This window comes from Monomorium pharaonis, chromosome 2 (genome assembly GCF_013373865.1).
Source record: "Monomorium pharaonis isolate MP-MQ-018 chromosome 2, ASM1337386v2, whole genome shotgun sequence".
Classification (NCBI taxonomy): domain Eukaryota; kingdom Metazoa; phylum Arthropoda; class Insecta; order Hymenoptera; family Formicidae; genus Monomorium; species Monomorium pharaonis.
Genome location: NC_050468.1, coordinates 26,223,833 through 26,245,606, shown reverse-complemented (window position 1 = coordinate 26,245,606; position 21,774 = coordinate 26,223,833). Strand labels below are relative to the sequence as shown.

Genomic DNA, 21,774 nt, shown 5'->3' with positions numbered 1-21,774 from the left:
AATGTTTGAAAAATGTTTCTAAAAGTACTTGATGTTAACAAAATTCAAATATTTTTATATATTTATTAAAACCAATTTTTTGGATTAATTAATATAATTATGTTATTTAATATCTAAAAGAAGATGTGTAATGAGAGTAAATCAAGAATTCGATTGTAGTCCTCAAAAGATTATCTTCTTTCTTTTCCGTTTAAAAGGAGAAATTGATTTGCTCGGATCAACTAAACAAAAGTTATGTGCGTGTGCGCGAGACAAAAAAGAACACTGTAGTAATGTCTATATTTCAAGTAACAAGCCTCCTTTTGTGCTCGAACTCCGTTGGGTTATCCTAGACAAAATCCGTGGTATAGCAATGAAATTCCCATCACCGTTGGCACGACGTGCACGAGGAAGATAAACGGAGGCGAAGGAGCTTGTACAGCGCCACGATCGTGTTAAACGTTCCGCAGTATCGCCATAGATTTCATGCAAACACGAAACTCGCCGTACGTGATTCTTCTGCCAACAGGTACCCGGTCAGAAGGTACGTGAGTCATCCGTGACTCAGGTACTAATTCGTCCACGGACGAAACGTTAAAACCCATACGATTTTAAATGTGGTGTGAAAACAATGTTATCGCGCGCACACGTGTTTTAAAGTACCTATCCTGCATCCTGCTGATATCACCGAGTATAATACTAAGTCCAGTTCGATAAACAATGGCATTTCTTTTTTTTATATGGACTCCGTACGTACAGTCGATACTATTCGTTGTTCTGTACGATAACGTCTCTTTATGCGCGCAGTAAAAAGATTACGAGCCTATAAGAGCCTAGATAAAGGAGTTCCATTATGTTGTTTGTTACATTTTTATATGTTAATATAAGTGCTATTATTGTCAACTGTTGTATAACAATTTGGTAAACTTGATAAAATTGTATTATCGCATGTGAATTTATTCATTGTCGGTATACGTGCAACTTCAAAATTTTTTTCTTACAATTAGATATACATAATGAATTTGTTCTCTCTCTCTCTCTCTCTCTCTCTCTCTCTCTCTCTCTCTGTATGTGTGCGTGTTATTTTAAAAAATTAAATTCTTTTATTGTAAATACTTCCAGAGTAATAAGCAATTAAAAATAAAAATTTTTTTCGCAATTAAGTAAGAAAGTTTACGCTTTTAAATTAATATTACTTATTTAATTTTTTTGTTAATTTACTTTTTTCAAGATACAATCTGAGTTTTAATTATCGTTATTATTACTATTATTATTATAAAGATATTCTTTTAGAAATAGTCAATTATAAAATCCAAATGTGTCCCAAGCTAAAGGTAAGAGTACTCTATAATACTGCATGTATCTGTTCTGTTTATTGATTTTGTTGTATATGACAGTTGCAGTTCGTGTAGTTATGTAACTATACGGTTATTAATCTGATTGTGGATGTACAGAATGCGTAATCTGCGATCATTTACAGAAATTCAAACAGACATCTTCAATTTATACCATTTACCATCCGTTTAACAAAGCTTCGTTTCTGGATTTCTGCGGGTACACGTCACTAAGTGACATGACCTAATAGTGATATCACCATTACAGATATAATTCTCATGACCATAGTATATAGTCGCAATTTTGAGATAATTAAATTACAAATGGTCATTAAAGTGACCATGAATAAAGATTTTGCTATAATTTTACTTCGTGATCCTGATTAATAAAATAAATAGTCTTGGCATTAGTAAAGAAATAAATTTATAACTTTAGTATTAAATTGCTTCAATAAATTATATTTCATAATTAAAACTAATTAAGCTAATACAACTGAAGATTCTATAAGAAGAAAAACAAAAGATACAAAACAGATACTTAACATAGATAATTATTAACTTTAAAAATAATTTTTAATTTAAGTAATACTAAATATTAAATGTTTAAAAAATAATAGAAATTAAATTTGGCTAATTCCACAATTAATATTCAGCTGCATAGATAAATAAATTACTCAAATTAATAACACACAATTTTTAAGTTCCTTTTATCGTTACTATGTATTAATCGTGCGTACACTGCTCGAGTTTCTTCTAACAAATAGATTAACAAACAAAAACAAAAGCTCAAAACGAAACTGGAACGCGAGCTCTCGCGTAATCTCGGTAGCAAATAAATCAGTGATAGTATTAGCTATTTATGTGGTATATTATTATATTATGATTAATTATACAGCGTTTTCTCAGGTCCTGAAACTCGATGAAAAATCTTTCCTGATCTTTACCAAAGCACAATGACCGACTGATCTTAATTGGAACACCTTAATTATATCTTTCGTCAGTGTGCACGCGAGCGCGACAGACAGAAGCAAAGACGCTGTTGTCGCGTTTTAAGGAGGCTTTATTTTCTCGAAATGAGAAAAGAAAGTTGCCGCCGTAGCAATTATATCTCGCAATCGATCCCACAATAGCCTGCCGATTCCCGCGTTAATTAGGGACGACCGCTTAATTGGTTGTTATCGTCTCCTCTACGTTAGAAGCACCATGTCAAGAGAAAACTAATACAATCTTATGCGAAACGCAAAAAATAAAAACTGTTCGGCCGAAAAATAATATATCTAATCGTAAATTAATTCTTATTTAAATAACGCAAGCTGTCAGAATAGCAATTTAAATTCTTATGTAAATCCAATATCATTTTTAATAAAAAATTTATTGCAAATATAAATTTACTTGTTTATCTTAATCATATACACCCAAAAAAATGTTTTATTGATATAGACAAATTTCTCGATGTCAAAATGTCAAAAATTTTTGTATCTACTAAAAATTTGGCTATCACGTTTAAAATTCTGCTTCTGTCAGATTGATTAAGTACAATACATATACATATCACATACATATTTGCTAATCATTTATCTACCTCAGCTAATTTTTACACACATACAATTTTTAATAAAGGTGCAACATCATTTTTAGTGCAGATTTTTTTCTCTCTTTAATAAAAACTTAACAATAAATAAATAAATAAATAAAATCTTATTAACTGTTATAACAATTTAAACTAAAATTGCTTTATAAAATCAACTTTTAGTTTTACAAAAAAATTACATATTATTGTACAAATATATATATATACAATATGTAAAAATATATAGTTTTATGTATAACTTTATTTAGAATAAGGTAAGGCAGTACGTGTTATGTTTCGAAAGTGGGTTTAGATAAGTGTCAATTCTAACGTTAATTAACATGTATTCTGTTTCATATGTATTTCATGTTTGCCGATAATTATAATAGATAAAATCAATATTGATTCAATGACACACACACACACACACACACACACACACACACACACACACACACACACACACACACACACACACACACACATATATATATAAGTTTTGTTAACTTCTGCACATTAACTTTACCTCCATCAATACCATAAAATCCATATTGCGTATAAAATTATATTATCGTCAATAAGTAAATTGATAATGTTTATTAATAGAGTTACTAACATTGCATATTCAATTCAGACAATTGCGTTACTAAATGTATCATTATTGCTTTGCATTAAAGTTGCATCAAACATATTACATATTTGAAATTATATATCAAATGTATAACCAATATTTTTAAACAAACAACATGGCATGTCTCTCATCTCACGGATACTCGAGAAAATGTCTATAAAATGGAACGTATGAAGCTAGAAGTTTCCCCTATCGTAAAACAAAATATAAACGCATCAGTTTGTATGCGATAATGTCAAAGAGTGTTATGTTTTGTGTGAAAGACAACTATAACGTAACATAAAGTGAACACTAAATCAACGTAATTTGAAACTTTTGTTTTTAAAATGGTTACTGACTATATGCTGAACACGAATATTTCAGAAGGATCTCTTACAATTTCTATGAATAATTTATATCACGTTAATAACTTATTAAATTGGAGCAGCACTATAGAATTCAATATTAATATCAATATACTTTGACGAAATATAATAAGAACACACTTCTCACGAAACGCATCGAACACAGAAGCGATGACACGTTTCCAGATATTAACTTTATTGCCATAGGGAACGCGAACTACAATACAATAGCAATGGAAAGTTTCCGCGAAAAGAGATTCCGCCGTGCACGAGTGGAAATAGAAACCGCTGAGGCTTCTTCGCGGCGCGATTAGGATACGTCGTTTTTTTCTTTACGAGGGCGCTTTTTCAGCTCTCTGCTGATTGATCATTACGACGCCTGTCATTCTTACCCAACACATTTTTCTCACTTTCTAATTCTCGATAAATCGATCTCGTCTTCGAATCAGTCGTTAAAATATCGCTTTCCACTTTAAAACAAGAGATCACGATTGTTGTTTGTTAATCCTTGCAATTTCCCTTGCAATTTCCTTAGCACTATTTTATCACGTAGTTACATCAAATCGAGAAAATATTATAGAAAAATTATTTTCTTCAAAAGGGAGATTTAAAGAGAAATCCAATTACTTTTTGTTAAAATAATAGGATTACAATAATTCAAAACTCACGCATGTAATTTTAAAAGCGATATGTATAAAATTGCTCCCCTCTCCCCCTATTATCGATGTCAGAATCCGCTAGTGATTCTATACATCAAAGATAAAAATAAAGATAAGATCAAAAGAAAAGATTTTAATAACGTACTTATTATTTTTCAATCAATTATATAAATAAACAAAAAAAAAATTAATCAAAACACACTAACCTTTCGTATTTATTTTTCTATGTCCCTAAAATTTACAAACGCCATGGAAATATATAGAAATACTATCTATAACAATACGTTAAAAAAATAAAACGGAAATCCCTATAAAAACATCAATTTATAGACGTTGAGATTTTCTCGCAAATATCCAGTTCATTTATGTAAAAAGCGTTCGCTCAGAGAGCGTCAGCTGCGGGGAAACGGAGCGTTACACGGACGTTACGAGGAAAACAATAACGAGTGGGGATTCGTTACATATACAGATTTTCAATCTGATACGAACACTATAAAGGTTTCACGATATTGCTCGCTGTTGTAGCGGGGTGCGTTTTTGATAAAGTTTGTCTCACTGCTTGGGACCGCGGCACAAAAAAAAAAACACAGGCAGAATTTCCTCCACGGAGAGAGTGTCGTCTTTCAAATTAGCATTTCAATTTGCCGCGCAGGTGTCTCGCGTGCTGCAGCAGTCGCGAGTCAAACGGGGACAATCGAACCGAGCGGAGAACCGCGCCGAAGTCGGAGTCGAGTCAAATCGTCATCCGCCACCTGACATTTTCGATGCAAAGCCGCCGGAGCAGGGAAGCGTGACGTTTACATACGTACGTGTATATACGTACATACATACGTACATATACCCGCAGCGGCGTTTGTCGTGTCGTATCCGCGCTTCACGCTTCGACAAGCCTCAATCACTACTTTTCGGCCGAATCGTATCTGGCAAATCTCATTGACAGCTGAAATCAAATCGCTGGCGGATAGAGGATCTGAGAAACTTGCACCGAGATGCGTAATTCATCTGGCTAAAGGTTATATATCCGAATACTGCTTGAATATGTAATGAATTACCATGAATATTACATACCTGAATAATTCAAGATAATAATAATACACGCAAAATTCTGATGTTATTTTATTTATATATTATATGTTTCTACTATGTTAAATATGATTATACGTAACTATTTTTATACTACATTTTATTGTTAATAAAATTATTATATCTATTCTTATGTAATTGTTATTATCAGAAATGATTAAAACTTTAAGCGTCATTTATATTACATATAACTTATAAGATGAATAAATGTTGTTTAAACCGTTTATCATTTAATTCAGATAATATCTTCTTAACAAATACAGTAACAATTTGTATAATTATATTCTAATATTTTTTTATTATTGCAGATAATATAAACAAAATCTCTTATCAGTATAAATTTAATTTTCAATGCTTATATTATATAGAGAAATGTTCCTACATTTGTTTTCAATAATATCACAGAGAAATAATTTTTAATGCAGCATTGAAATGTGAACTCAAATTTGCATCGACTTCAATTCTTCTGGTCTGTCAATTTTGCTAACGTGACGTTCAATAATAACCTGTATACCATTTTCAGTATGGTATTACATATATTTATTAATAACAATACTGCAAGTCATTGAACAACGAATTTAAATGTAATCACAACGCGACATTTCATTAAAAAAATTCTTTCATAACAAGATTAATCCGTTTTTTATTAATTAGCCAAATAATGTTCTTCTAAATTTATTTTCAAGATCATCAATTCTGACAAAAATTCTGACTCGTAAAATTCCCAATAAAATTTAAAAAGTTTTCAATATGTTTCACAAAAGTCCTGCCAATTAATGTTCAAAATAAAAATCAGGATACAAATAATTTTGTAACTCTTAATAAGAAATTTCCCAAATTTGCATAGATTAAAATAATTTGCAAAATATTTTGGGGAAAATTCTAAATTGTGCAAAACTTTTATTTACTAAAATTATAATGGATTTAATTTCTATATATAATTCTTGTAAAATTATTGCCCCCCCTCTCCAATTTTAGAGGGAGGGGGGCAATAATTTGACAAGAATAAATAGATCGAAAGATAAAATATCAATTTTACATTTTCTCTTTTATACTTAATCGTTGCACTCTTTGTCAAATATATCGAGAATATTAAAATGCAAGAAGAACCTAGAACTCTATAACTGATACATCAAAATTAGAACATAAAGTTATGAGAGTCATAAAAGTCTCAAGTTAAAAAGTCATAAAAGTCAAATATTTGGCTTTGTTGATTTAAGTAGAGCCCCGTCGTGAATAGCAACATTGGATTTTCTAAAAGCCAAATGCTAATTCTCAGGAGATTCGTATGCATCGACGAGGATCTTTAAATACATGCTCGTCATATTCAGCATAAATGATGTTTGAATAATGCAAGTCAGCACTGAACGTTCATCAAAATAAAAACAATCTGTCAGATAACTCCTCGAAAACAAATGATGTCGCTCTCGGTACTTCGATATATATGTATATTCGATTTATGAGCATTTGAAAATCTGTATAACTCTGTATAACTCAGCGAGCATAAATATACATTAATTATCAGATAATATTTCTCTCCTTCTATTAATTTCGTAATTTTCCTTTTAACCGGGTCTTTTTTCCCTGCTTTTCGCAATAAAATTACAATTCTCGCAAGTAAGGATACAAGATTATTATCGTCTGTCGCATCCTAAGGTGATAAACTACCTTTTATCGTCACTGGCGTTTACCTTATGAACGATCGACATTTATATCTCTCTCTACGATAGTATCGTCGCCCTGTGTAAAAGAGAAATGAGCGAAATGATCGACGGTGAGATATACGGCGAAATAAACGCTCGGAATATATTATAAAAATGACCGAAGGTAGTCGCCAAGCGACCGGCCGGTCGTTTCAAATGTGTTTAAATTAACTTGCGCAATGAGAATAGAAAAAAAGAGAAGGAAGCATCCCCGAGTCCTACATATGGTAACAACAAAAAGTAACGCGCGAGCCCCATGGGCGTCGAATCGTTTCGCGAACGTTATAGCCTGTATGGCGCGTAATTACATTGATTGGCGGCTAATTACTATACGACGTAACTAGTTTATTTTAAACGAAAATACATAATTTTACCAAAACGCGCCTCTTTTGACGCGCATTATAATACGTTATTATTCTTATCGCGTATCACGTGAGATTGGCAGGCATACAACATTGGTAGATCATCATGGATTTGTTAATTATTAGTACTGTTTTCTCCATTTAAGTTTCAAGTCGTATGATAAATATGATAAGTATCGAAAGCGAATTTCAACGTTGCGTAACACGAAAGAGACATCCGTCGCTGCTCTAGCAATAAATTATTTAAGATAAGAAATCGTCAAATCAAGAAAAAACGTATATAAAAAAATTAGTCTCAAAATCTGCAATCATTGTCTCACATATGGGTAAAAATATAAAATCTTTAATAAATGTGATAATTTTGAATAGATTGAATTTCGTATATCATATTTCATCGAGAAAAATATTATTTCATCTTTATTAAAAAAGTATTTTCATAAGTGGAAAGAATAAAATATCAGAGAATAACAATACCTTCAAACAAAAGAATTAAAATCTTTTAATATAAATATTATTATCAGAAACTGTCATATGCTTTTTAGATGACTTGATTATGAAACTCTTAAAAAAATTTTATATTCTTACTCGTATATGAGACAATAATCGAATTGATACCAATTCTTTTTGCGCACCCGAATATGCTTCGGATGAATTAAATTGATTTGTTAGTATTATTTCTGAGAATTATCGAGTTTATATATAACACCGTATAAGATTCAAATTTTTATTTTTCCAAATTCCGAGCGAGAATTTTTATCAGTGCTTTACATCTCTCGTTACGTTCGTTTTTTAAGCGAGGCTCACTCGGCCCGCAAACGCCGCAGTTTAGAAATCTAATCACCTTAATCGCGATTTGAAAGAGACTTTCGCGAGATTTCGAGCAATGAGGAAAACGTAATCATCGCACGGCCGTGTTAAAATCGAAAGATCGGCACGCGCTCTCCGCTCGTGAGAGGCCGGAATCCACAGAGCCGCGTATCGGTCGGTGTTTCTCCCGTATTTTACAACGGCACGTGCGGCTCATTATGGCGGCAGAACAACGGGCCTTCGTTACGAACAGCGCCGTCACACCGCGCCGAGCCGCGCCGGTATACGCCGATACTGTTATCGTTTGAGCATGCAGCGCGAATACACGGTAAACGATATACTATTCTTAGTGCTTTCACGCGAAGAAAGAGAGAGAGAGAGAGAGAGAGAGAGGAAAAAAAGAGAGACTCACCTGAGTGCTCGTTGTGTGGTCTTCATCGTCGACGGGCGCCCTATCTCCCGCTCCGAATGGTACCTTCCTCTCTTCTCCGTCCCTTCCGCCTCTCCTCTCCTCCGCGCTCCGGTTTCCTCTTCGGAGCTGCTGTCCCGCCGATTCGTCGCACCGATTCGTCGAGACGCACGGCTGCTCGCTGATCGGGCGGCCGCGAAATCGAAACACACTGCCGTGAAGACGGCCGAACGTTATATATCCACTTGGTTCGTTCGCGCGAGGGAACGATCTCGCACGGTTATTATTATCTCGAGGTGAAATCACACGCGGGGGATCGCCGTCGAAAGGAATATCCTCGCGGCCTCGGGATGAGACGCGCGCGAAAAATCACGGTGTGTTAATTCGACGAAAACGAAGCGCCACGGGAGGTCGGCGCCTTCGCGGCGCGCGCTGATAGAATTCTCTCGGCGTTTCCGGTGTTTAGCATTCGAGTCCCTCGCGCTACTTCGGAGTAGCGAAGTAGAGGATTCGGGAGTTTTTCCTTTTTTTCGTTTCCTCCTCCGCTCGAGCGGGGGCAGCTGGCCGACGAGATCTCTCGCCTTCACCGGGACATCGCGAGGTGAGAAAAGAGCGCCGCGAATTAGATCAGTGGGACTCGCGGACGACCGAGAAACTTAGGTCGCGAGCGGCGAAAGGCCTCGCGATCCGTCCTCCTTTATCCTCCTCTTCCTTTTCCTTTCCCTCCTTCTCTCTCTCTCTCTCTCTCTCTCTCTCTCTCTCTCCTTTCTTTCTTCTTCCCTGATTAACCTCTGAAATTTCCTCACGGAGGTCTCCTCCTTGGATCTCCTTGGGTTCCCCGGTGTCTCGATTACTCCGGTGACTCCGTTCCCGTTTCTGCTCGCCTCTCGAACGACGCCTCCTGTTACCCGGGTGTCCTCCACTCCGGAGCGGCCGCCGAACTCCGCGGGTCGACTTCCCCGCTCGCTCTATCGGCCGCGGCGGCGAATCGGCACGGTGACCACGGGATCGCGCGCGCGCCCTCGCTCGCGCATCACTCGCGGCCGCGTTCACTCGGTTCGGGTAATGCGCGCGCGCGCGGCGCAGGCGGCGGCATCGCTAACCTGTGGTGCTCCTTCCGCGATGCGTTTCGACGATCCTCAGCCCGACGACGTACGGTGACTCCGCGTTGCTCTCGCGGATCCAAATTCGACTTGACTGTCACGGAGAAAAACAATCGACACACCTCTACAGACACCTATCGTCGTCGTCGTCGTCGTCGTCGTCGTCCTCCCTCGCAGTTTTCGAAACGGACGTTTTGAAAAGCAGCAAATATGGCGACAAACAGTGGGGGGGGGAAGACAGTCGAGTTCCGCTGAAAATTGTTCCGCCCGACGACGACGCGGAACTAACTCCTCTCTTTCCCGACGAAGGACTACCGAGCGATTCTCTTCCTCCTCGTCCGGCTGGCCGAAAACAGGTGCCGGAGCACTTTGCTCGCGGCGGCGGCGCTCCTCCTCGTACGTGTGATATGTACGCGTACGCGAGGACTGGTTTCACGGGAGGCTCCCTCGTGCCCGACCGGCCAGACTGCTTCGCGCGGACGATAGCACGTCGGGAGAAGACGGCGTGATGCGAGCGGCGGAGAGACGGGACGCGCCGGCCGACCGACGAGAGAGGAGAGCGGAGGAGCCGGCGGAGAGCGCGGTAGGTCCCGTTCCACGGAAAGAGCCTTTATTCCACTGAGCGCGCGAGGAAGTACTGTTACTTAGACGGGGGAGGGGGGGATCCGCGACGCAACGCGACTCGAGCGTTAAGCAACACGAGGGGGACGACGACGACGACGCGCGCCGAGCTCCGATTCGAAACGCGTGAATTAAACGTAATACACCGATGGCGAACGCCCCCGTACGGTACGCCAAGCGCGACAGGTGGCGTGGAGCACTCGTCTCGACTCCGATGTCTCTCTGTCTCTCTTTCAATCTTCTTCTCTCACCTCGTGCGAAGCGCAAGATCTCGTTGCGTTTACGTCGTAGCCGGTCGGCGCATCCTGGTACCCTTGACGCTCGTCTCGAACTCGACTTCCCGCCCGAGAGAAAGCACGCACGGCGGCGAAGGGGAGAGGGGGGGGGGAGGGAAGGGAGAGACGGACGCGGCGCCACTGCGCTCCGTAAACAAACAACCGTCTCGCGCGGCGAATGTTTTCGAGTAAACGGACGCCGTTCACACGTGTTCCGCGTCGCGTGCACCGTACGCCGTTCGCACGCACGCACGCACGCACGTTACGCGCGTCCTCCGACAGGAGATGCCGACTCCGATTCCCGATCTACAGCCGAAAAAAAAACACATGCGGGTGGACGCGACGCGCGCACACACAGCCGACCGTTTCTCGAGTCTCACATGTACGAATCTCCGTGCTTTGGTCAAATTTCTCCTTTCTGTCTCTCTTTCTTTCTCCTCCCTCGACCGTGAGACACTCGTACAGGCTGTCGCGGGGCGCCCGACACAACACGAAACGTACACACCGCTCGGCTGTCGCGGCTCTACTGGACGGCCGACCACCTCCGCACCGTTGCTCGTCGCGCTCACGCTCGTAGCGCGCGCGCCGGCGCCCCGCAGCTCCTCGCGCTCCGAGTTTTAACTCGGATGAAACGGATAAACGAGAGGATTCCTGATCCGAAATTTAAACATCTTACTTACATTACACATGAACTCGCCTGGGAAAGCCATTAAATTCGACTTTTCTAACGACGATTGGTTTACGGTTCGGAGTTGATACCGGACTAGTTTCAAAGGTATTTGTTTATCATTTGTTTTATTTTACATGAGAAATTTATATCAAGTCGGGAGCACGTTTATAAATTAATGCATATTTTCATAGTTTAAATCGTCTGGGGTTACATGCTAAGAAAATAGTATTGTAATATGGTACATTGTGAAAGGATGTAATTTATTTCTCTGTATTAATGAGAGTAACACTTATTTTTGTAAAACTCACATTTGTAAAAATTCTTACTCCACGTATGAAATGCCTGATCACTGCATTTTTCGATTATTATATTTCTACAAATGAAAGAAGTTGTATGGCAAATGAAAATTTTTCCAAGAAAATGAAAAGCAAATCACAGATTTATTTAAATTCAATCGTAAGTTTGAAAACATCTTGCAAACGCTCTTAGAACTAGAATAATTTTTTCCGCATCAAACAAAAGACACTTAAGTTGACAATTAAAATTTATTTTTAAAACTTTGCTAAAATTCTTCGAAAACCAGATTTGTATCGAAATTAAGATAAAATTCTATTTTCACATAGAGAATAATTTCGCAAAAATACATACTGATACAAAATACATGTTAAAATGCATAATACCGCAATTACATAACTATACATATAAATTATACAAATAATAATAAATTATAAAATAGAATTCTATGACAAAGAAAAAAAATTCAATGCGAGTAACAGCTGCGTCTGAAATGCGTTTTGCGCTTAGTTTTACGCTCTCGGGGATCAAAGATCCGTTGTTCGTTATCGGACAACGGAAGATGCACACGTATGTACGCACCTGCGCGTGTTCTCGCGTAAACAGTAAAGTAGGCTGTGTACGCGTGTGCGCGAGAGCGTGAGGTGAGCGGGTGTAACCGGTTCCGTCGATTTTTTCACGAAAAGCACTCGCGACGCTTTGTAAAATTGCGCGTATCCTTTGTCGTCGTCGTCGTCGTCGTCGCTGTACGTCACTTATGCACACACAGGATACTTAACTCGGAACGAGCGCAATGTTTCGACGCTCATGAAGATCTGAACGTGTGCTCCAGAGTGCTTGTGGCTATATTCGCGTTATTTTAAAGCGATAACGGCGCTCGGTGATTTTCCCAGAAGAGAACGCATGCGGTGTTTTTCGTTATGACTTCCGGGCGACGGGAAGAGCAACGGATTGCCATATCGGTACGGTGTAAATTTCGACTTGGGGTCACTGCACCTGTCCATAAACAAATGAGAAATTGGATCAGTCATTAAACAAATAAAAACTTCAATTTTTACATTTTTAAGCAAAAGGTGATATTTTAACTGAATCTATATGAAATTAGGTTTAAAAAATATCAATAATTTTGCAATTTATTATCTTAAAATCTTTTCTTTTTTTACAGTCATTTATTAGTGATTGTTAGGCGACTAGTGCAGCGTGACTCCTCATACAATATATTTTAAAATTAAAGAACAGAAATGGAAAAAACAGGTATTTTTTATAAAAATTAGTTTCATAAGAAAATTGTAAAAGTATACTTTGATGTATAAAATTTGTTAACGCATTCACGCTTGAAGCTCTTTGATCCACAAAGAGCTCTTATTCGAACAAAATTTGCAACTGATATTTTTAATTAAATAACTGTTAATCCAAAATAATAGATTTAAATTATAAATGAAATGTCAATTGAAGAAAATTAATTTAGTAAAAATTATTTATTAGCTGTAAAACATTGTTAGAAATTCGTACTGTGAAAAGATGGTGCAATATTCATAATTGGTAATAATTACAAATTATTTTATATATAGATTTTTAATACACACATGTACACACACAAATACATACACTATATATATTTAAATTTTGTAAACTATCACAAATTTTATAGATAAGATATCAATAAAAATATAATAGAATTAGATGATAAAATTTTCATAATTGTAACTTAAAATAAGAGATTTTTAAAGCGAGGAAATTAATATGCATTTTTATGAAAAATCTTTATAGATTGATAAACCATATTATAAATTTATGAAAAAGTAGAAATTATTCCTCAATTAATAATTGAACATTGCGCTATATCGTTATTATAAATTTGTCGACAATGGAGCAAACCGTTAATAAAACCTATGGTTATTCGATAGTCGATAGATATTTACTATAAACAGGATGGATGCACTGAATCTTGTTATACAATAAGATTTAATTGTATAATTTATTACGGTTTTTTGTTGTAAACTTTCTTGCCAAGTACTATTGGCGTTAGAATAGCGCACCAGCTATTCTCAATTCGAATTTTTTGTGCTAGTTTGACAAAAGCTTTATACGCTCCATAGAACAGAATTCTAAACCAATAACAAAGATCCGACGGATAATCGATAAAAAAAATTGTGGCATCGCGAATACCACGTGCAACAAACTTTATTTCGTTGATTAAAAAAATAACTGGGAATTTTTATCAATGTTTTTATAAACGTACAGTTTTTATAATTGTAAAACCATAATAAGAAGTATAAGTAAGTAGAATAAAATTAAATGAAATCTATATAATATGTATATGTCGTGACGTAATATAATTAACGAAATTCATATTTTCTTAATAATATTTTTAATATTGCCTTTTTAATTAATGATTCATAAATTGCTAGATAATAATTTTTTCTATTCAAACATTCTATTTTTATGGCAAATTAATTAGAATATAAAATAATATAATTATAATAATGTCATACTTTTTAACAAAATAAGATTAATTAAAACAAAATAATAAAGTTGTATTTTTTATTATATACAAAATTATAATGTAAAAGAATGTAAAAATGTTTTTAAAAGGTTTTTAATTTTAAATCACATTTCAGTTTTATTAAAATAATGAAATATTTTTGATTTACTCTTATTTTCTATATTTTTGCACAAAAGTATTTTTTTTATTTTATTTAAAAAAGCACAAGTTCTACGATTTTAAATTCTACTCCCATTTTTGTCGGTACATTCCTTGTTATAATTGAACAAAGCATTCACGAATACAAACATATTTAACGCAAAACCGACGCGTGATTCTTTGATGTTGCGTTTAATAAATTGAGTTATTATTCGTAGTTCGAATGAGATGCATAATATAATACAAATACTCTATGTCAAAGCTTGTAATTAAATAAAACGTTTACATTTGCAATCTCTGAAAAGTGAATCAATATTTGTGTGTGTATTTATCATATTTCTCATGTTAATTTTTAAACTAATTCGATGAATGTTGAAAACTGAAAATAGGTGTAAAATATAAGTACTATTCTCCTAAATAACTTCTTATATATTTAAAGAAATTTTATTCTAGATTAGAGTTATAAAAATTTACAATAATTTCAATTTTACAAATAATTTATAATTCCAAAAAATATTTTTAACCCTGCCAAATTTGTTTTTACTAATTATAATGCTTTGCTGTTACAATTTTTTTAACCAATAAAATAAACTTAATTTTAGTTTATTTTAACCGATAGTTGGTAATGCAATTTATCGTCAGAAAATATAAATACGATAATAATGAAAATTTCTTTATTGTCGCTTAATTGCTAGTTCAACCCAAAATCTAAAAACAAACCGCAAGCATTACATCTTTATACGGCAACATAATAAAAACCGTTAGTCTTTTCCTTTATGTAAACAATTCCGTATACTAACGCCCTCCCAACAAGTACAACGGTTAAAGTAAGAAGCAGCAAGAAGTTTAGATGATAACGATGGAAATATAATTTTTAATTTAAAAATTTTATCACTGAAGCAAGTCTAGCCAAATGTTTTTAAAAACTGTATTGATTTAAAATTTTGAAAAGGATTTGAAGATATCAATTATAGTTTAAATCGATGCGTGTTTTTTATTCTTACCGACGATCGGGCATCGATCCATCGAGCGAAGCACTTTTATTAGGAATTCTTTATTCAGGACTGTTAATTTTTAATCGCACTTTATTAAATCCTCTTTTATTTTTTATAAAATAAAAGATGCTATCAAGCCAACATACATTATTAGACAATATTTTCAATTATAAAATTTACTCCAAACGTGGCTTTCAACATGTATTGCCATCTGAAGATGCAGACATAACGTATGCATTTAAAACTACGGTACTGCAGTAAGAAAAATACATTGTCAAAAATAAAACAAAAGAGTTATTTTAGAGAAGAGAAAATTTAAATTTTAATGAGAATTGCTACATAATCGTATCGTTAAAGAAAACATTGATTTTTATTCAATTTACGATATGCGAACATAAACAAGTTTTATGTTACACAAATTAAAATGTATAAATTATATTCGCGTTTGCTGCAAATTGAACATGTTATTTCGTATTCAAACGCAAGTTATGTGCAGCAGCAATTATTTGGCATCTTTGCAATTCCATCTTCTGTTCTTTCAGCTTGAGAAGTTGCTTCTTCAGCTCTAATTCTTTATGTCTCAAGGCCATTTTCTCTTTATGCCGCCTTTCTTTGTTCTTTTCGGCTAAGGCGAAATTTTTCCGTAATTCCTCCATAAATTTCTCAAATAGCGTGGTAAAAGTTTGTTTGCAATTCGACGTATCACCGTCTTTCTCGTTGAGCGCTAAAGGATCTTCGCATTGCCGATTGTCAAACGAGTTACTACCTTGCTCGCAACCGGGCTTTGACAGAATCAAGGGATACTTCACCGATCCGCTTGGGGGCTGCTGCTCGTTTGCTTCCAAATACACGTGTTTTTTCTTCTCGTTGAAGATCTCGTCCAAGGCGCGTTTGTGCTCCCATTGACCGTAGTGTCGCATCCTACCCGGCTTTTTCAGTCGTTCGCGGAACACGAGATTCTTATACTTGCGCTCGAGAACTCGCCACTTGTTCTCGCATTTCTGCGGACTAAAGTAGAACCCGTAATTCTGCATCTCCAGCGATATCATCTCAAACATCTCCCGCAGACTTCTAATCTGCGTCGATTGTCCGACCAGCGATCGATACTTCTTATACTGGCTGATTAAACACGTGGTGGCCTTGCTGGTCCACAAATGCAAGGTACCCACGTCGACGCTTGCTGGTATTGTGTTGACATTCTCCAAATTCGAAGAATCATTGTTATCATGCTCCTCGACATAACATTGGAGAGGCGGCTCCATTTTGACTTCCATATAGCTATCGAGTTTGTCTTCTATCATAAAATAATAATAATCTCATAAATTATATAACCCTCTCTTTGTATGAATAAATGAGTTGTTCACACAATTTGAAAACTCTACGATATTTACAATTGTCGATTAGATAAAATGATACATTCAGCAATCACGAAAATTTTAGAATTATTATTTCTTTAATTTCCAATTCAAAACAATTATAATTAGTTCGAAACGTAACGATTGAACGTACACTGTTTTGTTATGTCATGATATTCAATAGCATTTTCATTCTTTTTATACTAAAAAATTGTTGTGCGTGCAAGAATCGTGAATTTTATAAAATTTATTATTTTCCTGCTTAGCGATAATCAAGCATGTGTTGGGTTCGGTTTATTGTTCGTGATACTTTTGAAAACGCGGAAACGATAGCTACAAACGCGCACAGATCTTTCGAAAAAAACAGACGCGAACTATGTCCGAAGTGACACGTTTTCTTACCTTTCGGCTCCTTATTGTTGGCCATGATCATCCAGACGAAAATTTAACGGGCCGAAAGCGTTGCGAACGTGCGGAGTAATCCGGTCGAAGTGGCTATTCGTGAACGCCGGCTGCGCACAATTCTCACAGGGGGAGGGGGGGGGGCCTAAAAACCGAAGAGAACTAGTTCCAAACCGGTTTCGAGCTGGAACTGGTTCCGTACGCATCGTAAACCACCAAGTGGTTCATGGTTTGTCCGCCTATCGGATCGCTCGCGAAACTAACAGCCGATCATCCGTATTGTCGATCATCCTGCACGAGTTTCGAACGCATTCCGAACCGGGATTGGACGCGACACGCGAACGCCTTCGAGGTTCGATGAAAAACGATTAAGGTCGCGCAAGACGGACACGTACCGGTTTGCGCAAATCGCGCGTTCAAACCGTTTCACTCCAAATGGAAACTTGTCGCCGGGTTAACTAGTTTTTTTTAGGCAAACCTCTTCGGCAGGGATACTTTCTAATAGGAATCAGACAGAATATATTGAGAAAAGACGCAGCTCCGCAAGCAGCAGCAGCTTCTCTTAGAATGCTTGAATTGTACTTATCTAATAGACCGGCTGCGTTATTAACGAACATGATTGCATTTATTTTTAAACGTTGGATTGAACTCTGGGCTTTAGATATCGTGTACTTGGATACGTTGTACTAAGATTTAGATTATTCTTTGCCAAGTGGGAAAGGAAATTGGATAAATACGAATTGCATTGGAAGTTTAGACAAGGAAGAGATTAAGAAGGAAGAGAGGGGAGAAGGAGAGATTGAGAGGAGCAGAGAGAAGAGAGAGCAGAGGAGAGAGAAGAGAGGAGATAAGCGATAAGATAGGAGAGGAGGGGAGGAGAGCGACGAGAGCGAAGAGCGGAGAGGAGACAGCGAGGAGAGAGGCGAGCGAGAGAGACGAGAGTAGAGTAGGGCGAAGCGGTAGCGAAGGATGCGAATCGAAGGAGAGAGGAATGAGAGAGAGAGAGAGAGGCCGAGAGAGCGAGAGAGAGAGTGCGAGAGCGTGTCGAGCGAGCGAGTAGTAGCGAGAGAGAGAGAGAGCGTAGGTAGAGACGAGCGAGAGATCCGAGAGAGATAGAGCGATCGGAGATCTCTCGCGAGAGAGAGTCTTCGAGGGCTCTTCTCTCTCTCTTCTCTCTCGCTCTCGCGCCTCTTTCTTCTCTCTCCTCTCTCTCTCTCTCTCTCTCTCTCTCTCTCTCTCTCTCTCTCTCTCTCTATCTTCTCTCTTCTCTCTCTTCTTATCTCTCTCTTATCTCTATCTCTCTTCTCTCTTCTCTCTCTCCTCTCTTCTCTCCTCTCTCTCTCTCTCTCTCTCTCTCTCTCTCTCTCTCTCTCTCTCTCTCTCTCTCTCTCTCTCTCTCTCTCTCTCTCTCTCTCTCTCTCTCTCTCTCTTTCTGCGTATATATTTCTTAAGGCCAGCACACAATGCCAGGCAACAAACAATAGGAATAGGAAATAAAGAAAGAGAGAAAGAGAGAAGATTCTTTCTCTCTTTCTCTCTTTCATTATTTCTGTTTCTATTGCCTGTTGTCTGGCATTGTGTGATGGCCTTAAGAAATATAATGTATACGGAGAGAGAGAGAGAGAGAGAGAGAGAGGCCTTTAGTGCTATAGTTATGTCGTATTGAATTTTATAAAGTCCCTTTAAAAGTTGTGCTAGCAAACTTTTTTAGAACAAAAGAGCACGTAATATTATTTCTTAAGCTTCATTCAAGGAAAAATTTTACGACCACTTGCTATCTAATAATTTTTCGTATTTTAATTGTCTAGCAATTTTTTTGTCACTGTAATATATTTTTAAACATATACAAACTTTCTCTCTTTCTCATATTATAACAATAAAAACTACCTTGAAAATCGTATAATATATAAATTTCTACAAAAGTAAATACTATATAAATATTTTTGTTAACATACAATATCTATAAATATAATTATAAATCTTTTACATCGCATTCTTACCTAACTTCTGTATTCTACATAAATAAACTTTTTTACTTATGTACTATTATATAATATCTTCGTAATACCCGCATGCCTCGTGACGCAATAAAATGAGAATTACTTACGTTAAGTAAAGGCTGATGGACGGAGATTCCTCGGTGTATATACGGCTAATTTCATACAACAAGAATTTCATATTCCCTATATTTTTCGCCTCGTTGCAAAATCAGTCATGTATCGATACTTTCGTTCCGGCTGAGCCGGAGCACTCGGCCGGAATGCGCGCGCTAATAAGTCCTTTACGGGCGCAAAGCGATTTTGCCGCAACGCGTTTGGAAAACGAAGAGTTGCGGTATAAGTGATTTACAAAGATGTGACGTACGGAACCGTTCGCGGTTTATGATAACTTTTGTGTCATGTCGTACGGAACGGAGCTAGCGGGATTTCCGATGCACCGATGCAGCCGCCGGAGTAGCGAAGATAAACATCGAGCTGTGCATCTGCAAAACGATAACTCTATCGAATAACTTCGGTCGGACATTTTCCCGATTTTGACGTACATCGATTGATCAAGTTTGCTTTAAATTATTTACATTTCTCGGTAGAATTTTTAACTTTGCATGCCGTGTATCTTGATGTGAATGTTATGAGCTTTTTTTGTTTATCTTTGATATTTTTAATATATTTACTTTCATATATTTTTATATTCCTCAAATATATAAATATTTACTGTATTATGTAACGTGTGAAAAATATTTTCGATTTTTTAAATGTTTTTAATATTACACGACGCATATATGTCATAAACACCTAGAATTCAATTCTCTGAATTCTCTGACGCGAATTATAGACTGTTTAAATTGGTTTTACGATTTAACGTTAAAAAAAATTTTTTTTAACGCAAAACGTTTGCGATAATCATATATGCTTAAAGTCTTTGGCGCGACGTGATTTAATACCAGAATACTCATAATCGTATCCTTATTTGTGTAATTACGGCGCCCGTTACGTTTTTCTGCGTAATCGTAACGAAATCGAGAATAAAAATCATGCGAACGTCTTTGGTTAATGTAACGCGGACGATCGCATCACGCGAAGGGCATAATCCTGGCCGATGTAACGACCAGCCGTAGATAATCACGTTGCCGTCAAGACGAACCTTTCACCGTTCTTACCGATAATTATGCGCTCCTTTAACATCCCTCGGACAGTTGCCGAACTGAGTACGGAATACTGGAATAAGGAAGGGAGCAACGTGACATTAACGTCGACAGTAAAGCACTTTATAGCTACCGAGAGGTACGAAGCGTATCGCCATATTGCAACCCACAAAAGCCGAAAGTACTTATTTAATAATAACCGATATAGCTTTTTATACGCGAAAGTTATGGCTAAGTAATGGAGGTCTCGTGGAACAATCGTAATTAATAAGATGTAACAAAGACTGAGCTCTCTTACATTTGTCGAGGACTAGACTCGAAAGTCGAGGATTCCAAGAAAGTTAAAGGTAAAGTTTCTCGAAGCATATCTCAGAAGCAATAAATATAAAATAAGTTAAGTCGCTCTTACTCGGTAGTTTTCATTTTTATATTATTTACATATCACATTTTATATTATTTACATGTATTTTATTAAAAAAAAAAACATTTACCTTACATTCGATAAAGATAAAGTTTAGAATTTTAATTTGATATGACTTTTTAATCATTTTTAATCGATAACAATGTATAATAAAATAATTAATTACTAATCTAATGGAATGTAATATAATGATTAATATAGCGGTTTGGTTGGTTTGGGGGCTCAGCAAGTTCAGCTTTCCAGTCGACGACATTGCGTTGTTACGCGATCATGGAAAGGCATCGATTCCAATACAGAGGCTACCACACCGATTTACTTTCCCTTCCAGTATATCGAATACCTTTCGAGCTTCAAACATTCGATCGTCAAACATTCCACGATAGTTTTAATTCTCCGTCTATGTCACACCTCAGAGTTGAAGGTAAAATTCAAGGACGGGAATTGTATAAGAAAGGATTTCTGTATTACTTCCAATATATTAAACTAAATCATTAGAGTATATAACTTTATTAATATTAAATATCTAAAATGTAATAACAACACCTCATATATGATACATATCAAAAAATGAATCATAAATACATTTAATACTGATAGATATGAAATTTAACCAATTTTGTGCACACGAAGTCGTATAAGTATATATTTTAACATAAAATTTTATATATATATATAATATATATTATTATTTAAAAAATGCTGAAGACGTCTGTTTTATCAACAAAAAAATACAACCAATAATTTTTGTATTACAAAATCTTTTTATTTCTTTCATAGATTTGAAGTCACCAGAATAAAAGTCTTAAAAAAAAAAGTTAATTTGCAGTATTTTTACTTGAGTGTGGTGTCTTGAGCTGTCACACCGTAACAATATTTGCTTAGTATGAAAGATCTACAGATTGTATTTACGAAATTATAAAAACTGATAGACGACAGGAACAAATAATGTCGAAATTTGGTTAATAATGTGC

The 21,774-nt window shown here is 36.4% G+C and overlaps 2 protein-coding genes across 2 annotated transcripts in view; both read right to left on the bottom strand.

Annotated features, from left to right (window-relative positions):
• LOC105832536 overlaps positions 1–11,431 on the bottom strand; it is a 161,860-nt gene extending 150,429 nt beyond the window's left edge. The window contains exon 1 of the mRNA XM_028194615.2: positions 8,885–11,431. Coding sequence (XP_028050416.1) covers positions 8,885–8,910 — 26 coding nt within the window. The 5' untranslated portion in view covers positions 8,911–11,431. The remainder of the gene's footprint in view (positions 1–8,884) is intronic.
• A 4,135-nt stretch (positions 11,432–15,566) lies between these two features.
• On the bottom strand, positions 15,567–17,523 carry LOC105830236. Its single transcript, XM_012669444.3, has 2 exons — positions 17,241–17,523; positions 15,567–16,777 (listed from the first exon to the last, which is right to left on the bottom strand). Exons 1-2 carry the CDS (start codon positions 17,269–17,271, stop codon positions 15,948–15,950), a joined length of 861 nt encoding a protein of 286 aa, XP_012524898.1. The 5' UTR covers positions 17,272–17,523; the 3' UTR covers positions 15,567–15,947.
• Between the last annotated feature and the right edge of the window lie 4,251 nt (positions 17,524–21,774).

Coding starts and splice junctions, on each gene's coding strand:
- LOC105830236 (XM_012669444.3), bottom strand. CDS start 17,271: ATGATCATGGCCAACAATAAGGAGCCGAAAG. Junction 16,778..17,240: donor CAACAATAAGGAGCCGAAAG/GTAAGAAAACGT, acceptor ATTTTATGATAG/AAGACAAACTCGATAGCTAT.